General features: G+C 44.9%; 1 protein-coding gene across 1 annotated transcript; it reads right to left on the bottom strand.

Moving 5' to 3' along the window:
* Positions 1 to 1,564: 1,564 nt before the first annotated feature.
* DNAJC5G (DnaJ heat shock protein family (Hsp40) member C5 gamma) lies at positions 1,565 to 3,887 on the bottom strand. Its single transcript, XM_061156223.1, has 5 exons — positions 3,754 to 3,887; positions 3,066 to 3,312; positions 2,723 to 2,867; positions 1,920 to 2,026; positions 1,565 to 1,751 (listed from the first exon to the last, which is right to left on the bottom strand). The coding sequence occupies exons 1-4, from the start codon at positions 3,885 to 3,887 to the stop codon at positions 1,974 to 1,976; spliced, it is 579 nt and encodes a 192-aa protein (XP_061012206.1). The 3' UTR covers positions 1,565 to 1,751; positions 1,920 to 1,973.
* Positions 3,888 to 13,761: the final 9,874 nt, after the last annotated feature.

Genomic DNA, 13,761 nt, shown 5'->3' with positions numbered 1-13,761 from the left:
CTGTGGTGGAAGCCGAGGTGGGCAACAGAGGTGCTCTCACTCAGAGGGCTCCTGTGAGCCCCCGACCCCCATGCTTGGGCCTGGGTGCCTCTTCCAGGTGGTGACACAGAATCTGAACTGGCCCTTGTGACAGGCACCATACATGGCCTGGGTGAAAGGAGAGATCCTGCTGGACCTATAGATAGAGACAATGAAAGTTTTTGCCGCCAAGGCTTAGTCAGTGACTTTGACCATCTTCTTCTGAATCCTATGATTCAAAACAAGGGCACCAGAGATGACAGAGAGGCTCTTTTTTGTTCTTGCCCAGATCTTTCTTATATCCCCCGTCCTAGGAAAAGAAGCCCAGGAGGCTGGAGCTGGCAGGTGCGCCAGGGCCTGAAACGACCTCATGAGCGTATCCCTGAGAAAACATAGGATTCTGGTCCCTCAACACATCACTGGAGCCACACCAAGGACATCTCTTAATTTGTTAGGAAATCTAGAGAAGCTGAGTTGGGCAGAAAGGACCTGGATGCCAGGGACCTATTTTGGGCACAGCGGGAATCGGTCTCCAGGGGGAATTTAGAGCATTGACAAAGTCATCATCACAAGGCTCTGGGAAGCCTCTGCCCCAGCTCCACACATGTCCTGATCTCTGGCTCCCTGAGGCAGGCTGATCTCAGATATGCCCACTAGTCCTCTACCTTTTTCTCCTTCTTCTTCTCTATCCCAGGCATGATTTGTCTTTTTGGGGCCCAACATATACACTGGGATTGGATTAAAAAAAAGCTCTTTTATTCACTGACATTCCTTAGCCCTTCTCCAAGTCAGGAGAAGTTTGAAGAGTTACTAGGTTCTGACCCTGTGAAGATGGGGAATGGTGTGATGAGGATACGAGACAGATAGTGCGATGAGGCACACATGGGGGAAGGGCCTGGAATCATTCAGTCTTTACCCTATCGAATTTTTCATGCCCCTATTTTAAGCGCAAAACATATAGTGATCAGCTTGTACAACATGAGACCAGAAGGATGGAAGCCGGCAGGCACTGCTGTGTGAACTTCGGTCAACCCACAGGCCCCATGCTCATGGATGCTGTGCTAGCAGCTGCAGTCCAGGGAGAATTGAAAGGTGGGACAACAACCTCTAAGCCTCAAATGCACTTATGCTCTTCCTGAGTTGTCTCATGGTGGTACGGGATGAGGCTGGCAATGCCAAGGGCATGGGCACCAGAAGAAGATGAGGCCAGCCCCCAGAAAGATGTACCCGCTTGGGAATGAGGCTGAATGAAGAGTTCCTGGCACACAGAGTTGCACCAAAGGCGGGTCACCTGATACAGCAGCTCCAGGACGGGATCCATCCTGCTTGGTTTTCAGGATCCTGATGGAAGTCTCATAAATGGCTGACACTACCGCTGACACTGGCTCATTTTCCAAGGAAGGCACAGGAAAAACAATGTTCAGGAAAAGACTGTCACCCCTGCCTAAGACCTCACAAGGGTTGGGTAGGAGGGCTGCTCTCTAACAGGTTAAAATTGCGACTAGAGCTAAAAAGAAAAACAGCTGGATGACCCTGTATGGCCAGGGTCAGTGACAGCATCAAGGACAAAGATGGCGTCCTCACTGAGATGGAGGCCATCAATGCTTCTGAAGACGAAAGTCTTACACGTAGAAGGGGCAAATCAGGGTCAATGTTAGGACAGGGCTACTTGCTCCTCTCTTCACCGAGTCCAGTGGACTGGGCAGCAGAAGGCACCCTCATTGGGTCAGCATCTAAGGGCAGGAGAAGATGGCATCTTATTAACTAGAAGGAATGATCATGCAGAATTTAAAGCAAACCCCCTACAGGTAAGGATACAATACCTGTAGTCCACACTATAAAGACATAACTTTCCATTAAAGACTCAGCTGAATTGTTTTTAGTGTGTATTTTTTTCTTACCCTTTAATTATTGCTGCGTTTCAGTTTTCATACCTCACTCTTCTTCATCTTTTACTAATTATCATCACTAGAACCATCTTCCTCTCTTCTAAAATGTTCTCTGCGTCCTATGATGGATTGAAAAACACATATGTTAACATCTAGTAACAATTTTTTAGTCTGTTGTGTAGTTGCTAAGTTATGTCTGACTCTTTTGTGACCCCATGGACTGTAGCCCACCAGGTTCCTCTGCCCTTGAGCTTTCCCAGGCAAGAATACTGTAGTATGTTGCCATTTCCTTCTCCAGGGGATCTTCCTGACCCAGGGATCAACCTGAGTCTCCTGCCTTAGCAGGCAGATTCTTTACCACTGAGCCACCCGGGAAACCCATTTTTTTAGTCCACTGGTGAGAAAAGGGTTACCTTGCAGTTATGTATGCCTCTCACTAGATGGCACTGGTGTGAATTTCAGTCAACCCACACCTCAGTGGATAATCTCAGACACTACCTCTCTCTCAAGTAAATGCAAAGAACTGCATCCTCTAACTTGCCTTCAACTACTGCCTTTTCTAGGCACAGTCTCCCACCCCATTCCTTACCTTAATGCTCACCCCATTCATTAAGCTTAACAGTCATGGAAAGCGAACATTACATTTAAACTGTCAGTTTTTGCCATAAGCCCCTCAGAAACCAAGTGTACCCTCTTCTTTTTCTTCACTTGGCCCCAATCCTGACTTGAGAGTTGGGGGTTCACAGTTGAGAGTTCAGGGTTTCACCCACAACCCTAATTCAGCTCTCACCCCAGTCCCTGCCTGTGGTTCTCACCTGACCTTGGAGGCTGATGCTGGACATTTGACGCATATTTTTTGTTAGTCGCTTCCTCAGGTGGTGGCTTCAGTGTTCCACAGCAAAAGCAGCAGCAGCAGCAGCAACAGCAACAGGTGAGCAGAGCACACAGGAGGATAAGCGTCTGCAAGGTGGGAAAGAATGGCTTCAATCCAGCAGTTCCTGTGTATTTCCATTCAAGTTCCACCCCGCCTCAATTCTTCCAGCACCCAGTATATGAGACAATAGAAGCATTTGTTCTAGGAGAGGTGAATCAGCCATCCCAAGAGTGGAGGGGTGCCCCTCCTTCCTTATTTTTAAGGGACCAGAAGGAATTGTGTACCTTGAACCAACAACTATTCATCGTAAAATAGTATGTGACTCCTTCTTCGCCAAAGTGATCGTATATATATATCCCCAATGAGCCATGCCGGTCATAAATTTTCCGCTTCTTAGGGTCACTCAGTACGGAGTGGGCTGTGTTGATCTCCTTGAAGATTTCTGCTGCTTGAGCGTCCCCTGGATTCTTGTCTGGATGATACTTTAAGGCCAGTCTCCTAGCCAGGCAATACCCAAAAGAAGGGTGGGCAGAGGATGGGAGTGGTGGGGGTGGGAGGGTTACGATGAATGACAGGGATAAGTCTCTAGAGGGTGAAGAAAGAATGCATGAGAGGATGGAAGCAAGCAGCCCAAGTCTATATTCCTTCACACAAAAGAGGATGATGGCCCCATCTGGCCCCAAAGTGGAGGTCTGGGGATTTAAAAATTGGGTCAGGGGACTTCCCTGTTGATCTAGTGGTTAAGAATCTGCTTTCCAATGCAGAGGACGTGGGTTTGATCCCTGGTCAGGGAACTAAGATCCCGCATGGCACAGGGCAACTATGCCAGTGCCTTCTAGAGCCACAATGAAAGATCCTACATGCCACAACAAAGACCTGATGCAGCCAAATAAATAAATTTTTTTTTTTTTAAAAAGGGTCAGAAAGCAAGGTAGGAGGAAAAGGGCTTAAAAGGGAGAATTGTGAGATTTAATAAGGGGCTGATGTCTGAACCTGTAGGCCTTCTTGACGTCTTCAGGTGAGGCGCCCTTCTTAAGCTCCAGCACTGCATAGAGGGTTGACCCAGACTTGGACAACCGGCGGGCGGCCTCGTCCACATGAGCCATGATCTGGGTGGAAGGAGGGGAAGGGTTTGTGAAAACTTCCAGGGGTGGGGGCCACAGAGAAGTTAACTTCCAGTGACAGGAAACTCATCACCTTCAGAGGCGAGGCAGGAAAGTGGCTACCATGGGACAAATATCAGACAACAGCGAGTGGCACCTGTGACTAGCAGGACAGTGCAGGTGACAAGACATTTGAATTCAGATTTTACAGAGGAAACGTCTTCTCCTCAGCTTCCCGAGTGTCCATCAGATACACAGAGTCCAGACACCCCACATTCTACAGAGGTGAAGTAAGAGGAGGTCTAAACCCTGCAAAAAGATCCATTTTGTCCAGAGCTACAAGGACTGTACAGAAGGAGTCCTGAGCCTGTCCAAGTCCTTGTTGGGTCTGAAAGCCCAGCAGGATCCCAGTCTGGGAACAGGCTGGGTGGGGAATCCTGGAGATCCACAATCCCCAAGGGAAGAACAAGTCAGACCAAACCATGAGCTGCCTAAGAGAAGCCAGGCGTCTAGAAACCAGGCCGGAAGGCAGTGCCTGCATCTAGGCCAGACACTTTCTACCTCCTAGCCTCCCCTCTCAAACCATCCCACCCCTGTCCCTCAGGGAGAACAGGGAGATGACTCAAGGGATGAAGGAAGAAGTGAAAACCGGGAGCTGTTGGGGCTGACCAGACAGGTAGCAGGGAGCGACCCCAGAGAGTGGGAGAGAGCCTGGGAGACCGTGGTCTGGGAAAACGAAGGCGACAGCTCAGAAGGGAATGCTCTGGTTCCTCAGGTCCCCTCTGGCTCTGTGTGGACCCCTCATCCGGCCTGGCATCTACCTCGTAGTCGCTCTATTCAGGCGGGAGGCCTCACGCAACCTCCATGAAGGTGTGAAACTTCACACGGCAGCGGTCCAGTGGCCGACTGAGCCTGCGCACCGCGTCAACATTACGGGTCGCTTTTTGGCGCTGCGGGTAGGTCTTGGTGGGGGCTGGGGTGGGACTTATTTCGCTCGCGGAAGACTGAGCGTAGGGATCTGCCCGGTGCCCACGGCCAAAGGCTGTGGGGTGTCAGTTTCTGCCCCACCCGGGGGTGCAGCCTCCAGGGGCGTCCCTTCTCCCGTGGGAGGGGGAATCATTCATTCATCCTGATCCGGAACATGACTCATCGACTCACTTAAGGAAAGATAACAGGGCTTGCAGACCGTGGCTGTGTGAGCTGGGTGGTTGCTGCGAACCTTTCTCAAGAAGTGTATTACCTTCCTAATCTTCTTTCACAGAATTCAGAGGTCGCCACTTGGTCCTTTTTCTTTTCCAGTCCACGGGAAACTCCTACACATGTTTTAAGACCTACATCAAATGTCAGTATTCCTAAGAAGCTTTCCTTCATTTCCTCAATTGTTCCCACCTTCCTCTATAAAAGCATTTATCCTATCGTATTGTAATTTACCTTGCATCTTCCTTTAAAATGATGTCTTGAACATTTCCAAAAGTCATGCCTATTCTTCAGAAACTTCCTTTAAATGCTATTACATTAGGAGGATGTACCATAATATAATAACATAATCCAGATTGGATAATTGTTTCTAATCTTGATATTAATAGTATAATGACCTTATGAAAATTCCTATCTTTAATCTTTAAGAAAATCTTTTTTTTTTTTCTTCAGTGTAGATTTCTGGAAGTGGAATTATTGGGTCAAAGCGAATTTTTTTTGAGGCTTTTGATCCGTATCACTAACTTTCTTTCCAGAAGGTTACCAAAAGTACCAGTTTATCTCCCTAATTTACATGCCACTTGCAGGGCATGAGGGCACCTATGGGTGCTTGGCCTCACTTCCTGTAATCTCTGACAGGCTTGCATACCTGTAGTTTACTACTTCGTGATATTGGTTTTCGTAACTAAGGAACACCCAATGGTACCTGTAATGTGTAACTGAGAGAACTTTATTGTTTCAGTACTATCTCTGTTACCTGTCTTTTGGCTTTTATTATCTCTTCCTTGTATTACTGTCGCTTATGCACATTTACCTCCTCTTCTACAGATATTAATCCAGTGGTCATTGTGCCGGTTGCACGTGGATTCAGTTGCACACCAAAGATGTGAGTCATCTGAGCAAACTAAAGAGTCCATGTTCAACATGCACAACGACCACTGGATTAATTTATTTCTGTACATCTGTGTTCAGTGTAGGGGTGGGGATGAAAACCTTTGTGCTGGGGTCCAGCCTCGGCAGGATCCAGGGGGTACCCTCAGGATGAACGGCGTTGGCGAGAGAGAGAGAGAGAGAGAGAAGACACTTGAGACCAGCCTTGATAGGGCCAAGTCTGTGAGGGAGCAAGAGAGAGAGAGAGAGAGAGAGAGAGAGAGTGACCAGATGGGGGGTGCAGCAGAGTCTGGCAGGGTCTGGCAATGCTTTATTTTTTACCGTAGCTTTTATACCCTAAGTTAGTACATCTCTAAGGGGAAGATAGTTTAACATTACATCAGCTTGTTCTTCACGAAACCAGGGTGTTTTCTGCATACTTCTTTGTTTATGAGGGTCTTGTACTTTATCTTCTGGCCTTGGGACCCATTAACATTTTATGCAGGTCAGGTGAATGTAAACCTATTTTCTGTTTCTATGGTGACCTTAACTGAAAGGTCTCATAGGGCAACAGTACAGAGTAGAAGTATAACCTTGTTAATATAAAAATTAATCCTTCTGCAGAAGTTGTCAGTTGCGTTTATCTAAGAAGTTTACCCTACATTGACTCTGCAACTTTGGTGAGGCAGCCCCTGCCTAGCACTCCTGACTGGCAGTTAACAACCTTCTCATTGTTACCACACTAGGGCTAAGCTCTTATTTTTCTAGATCTATAACTATATTAACAATGGTTTCTATAACACAACCTTAGCACATTAAGAGCAAAAACACAGCAAGCAAATGTTAACCCAATAGCCACTTTTAGAATAATTTTTCTTGTGTTTTCTAATAGGGCTTCTTCACTCCCCGAAGGGCTCTATGTCCATTAGGGCCTTTATATGATCAGGTTCTTTATGCTGTTTTGTGATTAGGGTATTATAAGCAGTCATGCATATTAGTACCAAGGGCATAGATGCATTTGCCAAACAAACTAAAATACCAGCAAAGGAGTTTAAATTAAAACACTCCTTTCAGCCTGGATAATCTCATAAAATACCACCACCCGGGAAACTTATTGATTAAAGTTCTAAATTGATTCTTATTTGGAAAGAGATCAGGGAAGGCCTTCTGCCTGTGTCACAGAAATTAGGGAGTAGTCTATTGAAGCAAGCATCAGAAAGACAGATATCATCTTTAAGGTGAGCGCCGGAGGCAGCTTTTCGGAATCCCTGAAAACCTGATCTGCCTTGCCTGTCAGGTTTTCTCCTCATGACCTTGTCATGGGTAGAATCTCGTGTGTTGGCTTCCGGCACCTTTGGTATCACGCACCAGTTCATAGGTTCTGGGTTAGATGAGATTAGAGGTTAGTCACCCAAAGTAAAGGAGCTAAAGTTGACAATTTTTTTTTTTTTACTATAGTATATTGTTTCAATGTATTATTCTATTTTATTACTGTTGTTAATTTTTTTTAGTTTAAATTTTTTTAACACTAAAAACATTTTGTATTGGGGTATAACTGACTAACAGTGTTGTGGTAGTTTCAGGAGAACAACAGTGGGACTCAACCATACATGTAAGTGTATCCATTCTCCTCCCATCCAGGCTGGCACATAACATTGATAAAGTTGGCAATTTTTTGATGGTTTGTTCTCTAACTAACCTCCAGCTTTTTGTCACCGTCATGGGATGACAGAAATAGTAGAACAGCCCGAGTCGTTTCTTCACCAGCACTGGGAAGAGAGCAGAAGGCACTGGAAGTTCACTGTACTTACTTGAACTCCTTCTCTCAGTCTACAGGCCCAGTGTGGTCTGGCCCCTGCCTTTCCCTCCAGCTCCATGAGGACCACTGTCTTGCTTGTTCAGGTCTCCACTGCACCACTTTTCTGTCAGTTCTTTGAAGACACTGTGTTCCTTCCCCCTCCTCTGCGTGGAGGACTCCTCCCCAGGCTACGTGCATGGCTGACTTCTCATCCTTTGTGGCTCTCAGCTTCATGCCTCCTTGGAGAGTCCTTCTAAATTGAGTTCCACTTCTCTCTCCCCATCTCAAAACACCCTCACCATCATTTGTGAATATATATTTATTTGTTTAAGGTCTGCCTTCACCAGTAGACAGTGAACTCCATGAGGGCAGGACCTTGTCCACTTGTTCACCATTGTGTCCCCAACACCTGGAACCATGCTTGCTCATAATAAGGGAATGAATGATTTGCTGAATGAGCAATAGCAGAGGGAGCCCTCTGCTGCTCCAATGGAGGTCCAGAGTTTGGGCCATAGCAAGAATTCCCTGTGACAGAAACGCTTAGCTGGAGAATTGGACAGGACTCAGAGTCAGCCTTTCCTCATATAGCCTGAGACAAAAAGACAGACACACCAGAGGTAAAGAGACAGAAGCATTAGGAGAGAGAGTAATGGCAATTCTGGGCTCCTTGTTTCTTGTTTGTCTTAGTTTTCCTCCAGTTCTTAACATAGTTTCTGGAATATTGTAGACGCTCAGTAAATATTGGTTAAATTGAATGAACAAACACACTTGTGTATCTTTTCAAAAGCACTTTTACCTTATTGTCTCCTTTGATCCTCATAACCCTGGGAGGTGGTGTGATCACATCCATGCTTTATAAAGCGAGCCTGAGAAAGAGGATAAATTGGGTTCAGAGAAGAGTTAGTAAACATCTTTCATATCTTGTCAGAGGCTCCAGAATGTTATTACTTCTTATCACTGCCCTCTGACATTCTAATTAATTCTAATCATAGTTTGTGGCTCTTGAAATAGCCATTATCTTTAAGCCCTCTGCTCTCAAGGAGATGACACGGCAGCCAGCAGGCTGCAGAGATGGGAACAGAGCAGTCAGGCTGGTCTGGCACTCTCTGGCCAGGGGCCCTCCCCTAGAAACAGAGCCCTTTCGACTCTCTTTTCTATGCACGGGGTCTCTTCTAACACCCAGCACAGAACTAGGAAGAACACTCAAGAAAGGAGTCTGAAGCCCTAGGTCTTCGTTTTGGCTCTGGCTCTAAAAGGCTGTGTGATTTTGGACAAGTCACTCAATCTCTGAGTCTCTTCCCTCTTCTGTGAAGTCCTGGGCTGTTTCACAGGGTTGAAATCAAGACTAAGTTAAATTTGGTTGTAAAAGTAATGGAAACAATTTAAATAACTGCTAAAGGATGATGACAGACTCAAATTTTTTCTGAAATCATTTGCCCTCCCACCATATCTTGAGTCAATGATCTCAGAAATTTACTACCTCATAGAGCCATGTGGTCTTTCCTGGAGAAAACCAAGAAGCATCCCTTATTTACCCACAAACAACTGAAGTTTTAGTCATATAGCTGGAATATACACATACAGACAGCACACATTGGCATATTTATACCCAAAATATCACGCTCTCAAACATATGTGGTGGGAGAGAGAGATCATAATTTGTCATACCCAATTCCCAGGTTCTAGAATTGTACAAATTTTGAGCTGAAAGGGACCTCAGAGACTTAACTCTTAACCAATGCCTTGATTTTTTAATGAGAGAAGTGTGGCCCAGAGAGGATTAACCTGTACAAGGTCAATCTGTGAGTTCTAGACCTGTCTTCTGACTCCAAGTTCAGTGCGTATACCATGTCGGCTCCTTATACATACCAGCTCCCTCCCCACTTTAAAATCTAGGTGTAGAAATGGACCAAAGTTGTAGTTGATATTCACTTGCTTTCATGATGGTGTTAAAGTGAACTGCTTTCGCTCCCCCCAGTTGAAGGCATATGTACTACATGTGACTGAAAACACCTTTGGCCCAGTTTGTTTGCTGGTCCTCCCCAGGGCCATCTCCTATCCTCCCAACATCTCATGGTGGGAGGTGGAGGGTTTCCAACTGGAGAAACTGCTTTATACCCCTATGCTCTCTGCCCTGCAGCCCCAGACTCTGCAGACATAAGGGCAGGCTAACAGGGCACATGGACAGAGGAGCCTCGTGGGCTACAGTCCATGGGGTCGCAAAGAGTTGTATGACTGAGAGACTAACACTTTCACTTTCACACTAACAGGGCACACCTGCCCTACCTGTAAAATGGAGATAATAGTCTGCCTCTTAGGGTTGTTAGGAAGATTAAACATTTAATTTGAACAATGCTTGGCACGTGGTAAGTGCTATGTCATCGTCGTCATCATCATTGTCGTACTTTCTATCCTGTCTTCTCCCAATTTTGTAAAGAGAGAAATTGCTTTTCATTCTGTCTCTGGGAATAAGGGGTAAATCAAGATCCTCCTCTAAGAAGATTTGGAAATTGCCATTGGGATCCTTCCATTCCCTTTCTACATTCTTTCTCAGCCTCTCAGAACTCTATTTTCTCATTCCTCTACCCATTGCCCTCTGGCTATCCAAAATATCCCCCACAGTGCCACAGTATTCCCCAAGCAGTCAAAACTCCAAAATTACCCCTCTCACTTCCTCTCCTTTAAATGTTTCTAATAAAAACGATCACCTCCCTAAAATGATCTCATCCCTAAGGGTTAGGTGGGAAGCAATTTGATTAAAACCCTGTAATTCAGTGTACAGGCAACTATTAGAACCTCACCCCCTTAATTCTGATGAACACAAAAGGAATAACTGGCAGAGTTTCAGTCAGTGTGACTGAATGAAGTGAAAAATATCAGGCTATATTTAGGGAGGTGACTTTGGGCCTTAAATCACTTCTTTCTGTTCAACTCTACCAATTTCATGTCTTTTCAACTCTGGGGTTGTTTCAACTCTGGGGTTGTTCTGAGTCTCCTCCTCTACCTCCAATAAGTTTCCTGTCCCCTTTGCTGGCTCCTCTCCCTTCATCTCCTGATTGTGGGTATTCTGTATGGTTTGGTCCTTAAGCTCCTGCTTCTGCGCTTTCCTCTCTACTTCAGAGATGCAGTCTATGGGTGTGGCCTCAGCTGGTACTGCTCTGTTTTAGCTCACCTTAGAGCCATCCACACACCAGTCTCCCATTGCCTCAAAACCACACTCTGCAACCTGAGCTCATGACCTTGCCCCCAGATTGGTTGTTCCTCTTGCTTTCTCCATTTGCAGTAATGTTACAACTCTTTCCAAGATAATGCTGCTCAAAACCCAAACATCAGTGGGCTGTGGACCATTATTTCCCCAAATTCAGGCCAAAAATTCTTACTCATTTCTTTTTTCTGTTTGTTTGTTTTAAAATTTTTATTTATTTTTGGCTGTGCTGGGTCTTCGTTGCTGTGTAGGCTTTTCTCTAGTTACAGTGAGCAGGGCTACTCTCTAGTTGCAGTGTGAGGGCTTCTCGTTGAAGAGGCTTCCCTTGTTGCAGAGCCCCGGTTCTAGGGCCCTCGAGCTTCAGTAGTTGTGGCTTCCAGGCTCTAGAGCACAGGCTCAAGTAGCTGTGGTCCACGGGTTTAGTTGCTCCGAAGCATGTTGGATCTTTCCAAACTAGGGATCAAACCCACGTCTCCTGCATTGGCAGGTAGATTCTTTACCACTGAGCCATCTGGGAAGCCCAGTTCTTAATCATTTCTTTTTTCAAAATTGCTGTCTAATTTTTTTCTTCTTTTCAGCTTCCACAACCTTGATGCACCTCAGTTAGAGGGTTTCCATGTCACACTAACTGCTGTTCTAGCCTCCTAACTGTTCTTGCTACTGCCAGTCTCACGATGTATACTTCTACCAGATCTTTGTTTGTAAAGCAGTGCCTCAGTCATTACTACTCCTTTGCTCATAGCCTACAGGGTGCAAAACAACCCTTTAAATATGACAATGGGAACTTCCCTGGTGGTCCATTGACTAGGGCCCTGAGCTCCCAATGCAGGGGCCTGGTCAGGAAACTAGATTCTACCTGCCACAACTAAAAGATCCTGCATGCCCCAATGAAGATCGAAGATTCTTTGTACTGCAACTAAGACCTAGTGCAGCCAAATAAATAAATACAGAAGTCTATATGCCAGGATGGCTGCAATACTGCAGCAGGAAACAAAGGGTAAAATGAAACCAACCTATATATGTAAAACTGTTCTAAGACAATTATTAGAAAGCAGAGACTAACTCAGAAGCCAATGAGACATGGGGGCAATAAAGAGAAGGTGAGTTAAGAGTGGGCCCTGTGAATTACCAAAGACCAAGTAATATCCACAGCTCTGAATTTTCATTTAATGCTAATTCATTGATACACTGGATAATCAGTACCCAACATTTTTAGAATGTACATACTAACATTCAAATAAAGCAGTTATGTGAATGTTTACCATAATCCTTTTTAAAAGCTTCAGTACATTTTTGAAAGATCAATACTGAACTTTTAAAAATCAAAGAAAAGTCAGGTTTTTTTCCCCACAAGAACATAAGAATCACTTGGTAGCATCTGTATTTTCAGTGCCTGGAATAAAATGGGCCAAATTTCCAAAGGCAGTTGGTAACAGCTTACACAATGACTTCTTTCATTTAATCTAGCACCAAGTAAGAGAATTGAAGATATTGTCAGATTTCTCCTTCACCTCTCATATTGCCCCACTCTTCCTACCAAGCTACCACTGTACATAAGCATGCATCCTGTTGCCCCTCTAAGGAATCAAATCATTTTCATTTTAAAATGGCTGTCCAGGTTACATTCACTGGCAGAGTTCTTCCCCATTAAGGAAGGATAGCAGTGAACATGAGCAGGTGTCAACTTCTTTGATTAGGAATAAAGAACTCTTCTAAGCAAAATAAAAAAAAGAAACAACAACAACAAAAAAAGAAGTCTATAAATTATGGCAATTAACTCTATGATTTGCTACCAAGTTGCCCATCCAAATGCATTGTGTGCTATTGCCTAAACCTTCTGTAACCATCAGTCTTTTTTCCCTCCCTGTTCTTTTTATCCTCTATAGCATTGCCCTCACACCAGTTCCCCTCATGAACTGTCCTTTTAATTAATCAGTTCACTTACTCAACAAATACCTATATAGCATTGCTCTATGCCTAGTACCTTAGATACGATGATAATCAGTTTTCATAGATTATAGCTTATTGTGGAAGATAGACATTCATTAATATCTTCATCAAATATTTATTAGGTGCTATCAGGTGCCAGATACTCTTCTAGGTACTGGGGATATAGCAGTATACAAAACAGACAAAAATTTCTGATATCATATAGCTTAAATTCTGGTGAGAGGAGATAGACAGTAAACAAGTAAAATAGTCAGGATGTTGGGTAGTAATCATCACTATAGAGAAACATAAAGCAGGGGGTGGAGATGGAAAATTTTTGAGGGAAGAACACAATTTTTAAAAAGAAAAGCAGAGAAGGCCTGTAAAAGTGATATTTAAGTCAGGACCTGAAGTAGGTCCTCAGGTGAGTCATGAAGACATCTGGCAGAGTGTAGATGAAGACATCTGGTGTGTTGTAGGACCCACCTGCACAAAGGCCAGAGTGGCTGGGGATTGAGGTGGGAGTAGTATGAAATGAGATCAGAGGGACTGGACTGCATAGGGCTTTGTGGGCCAGTGGAAGCCCTTTGGCTGATACTGAGTGAGATGGAGAGTGAGGAAATAGATCTAGTTGCCTAGCCTGGATTGAGGCTAGACGACAGGGCAACAAAAGCAGAAAAAGGAAGACAACTAGGTGGCTACTACAATAATCAAGAAGGCAGACAATGGTGGTTTGGAAAAGGATGGGAGCAGGATTTGCTGACAGATTGGATGTGGAGTGAAAATAGAGAAGTCAAGGATGATTCTAAGGTTTCTGGTCTGTGCAAGTGGAAGGATGGAGTTCCCATGTTCTGCCCGGGGAGGTCTGCTAGAAGGGA

Source organism: Dama dama, chromosome 11 (assembly GCF_033118175.1).
Source record: "Dama dama isolate Ldn47 chromosome 11, ASM3311817v1, whole genome shotgun sequence".
In the NCBI taxonomy this organism is placed as follows: Eukaryota; Metazoa; Chordata; class Mammalia; order Artiodactyla; family Cervidae; genus Dama; species Dama dama.
This window is presented reverse-complemented; position numbering and strand designations above follow the sequence as displayed.

What these genes read in the sequence shown, in the direction of transcription:
- DNAJC5G (XM_061156223.1), bottom strand. Translation starts at nt 3,887, where the DNA reads ATGGCTCATGTGGACGAGGCCGCCCGCCGGTTGTCCAAGTCTGGGTCA. An exon ending in TTCAGACATCAGCCCCTTAT is followed by an intron (nt 3,313 to 3,753) that starts TAAATCTCACAA and finishes ACTCCCATCCTC; the next exon opens with TGCCCACCCTTCTTTTGGGT. An exon ending in GCATCAGCCTCCAAGGTCAG is followed by an intron (nt 2,027 to 2,722) that starts GTGAGAACCACA and finishes AATCCATCATAG; the next exon opens with GACGCAGAGAACATTTTAGA.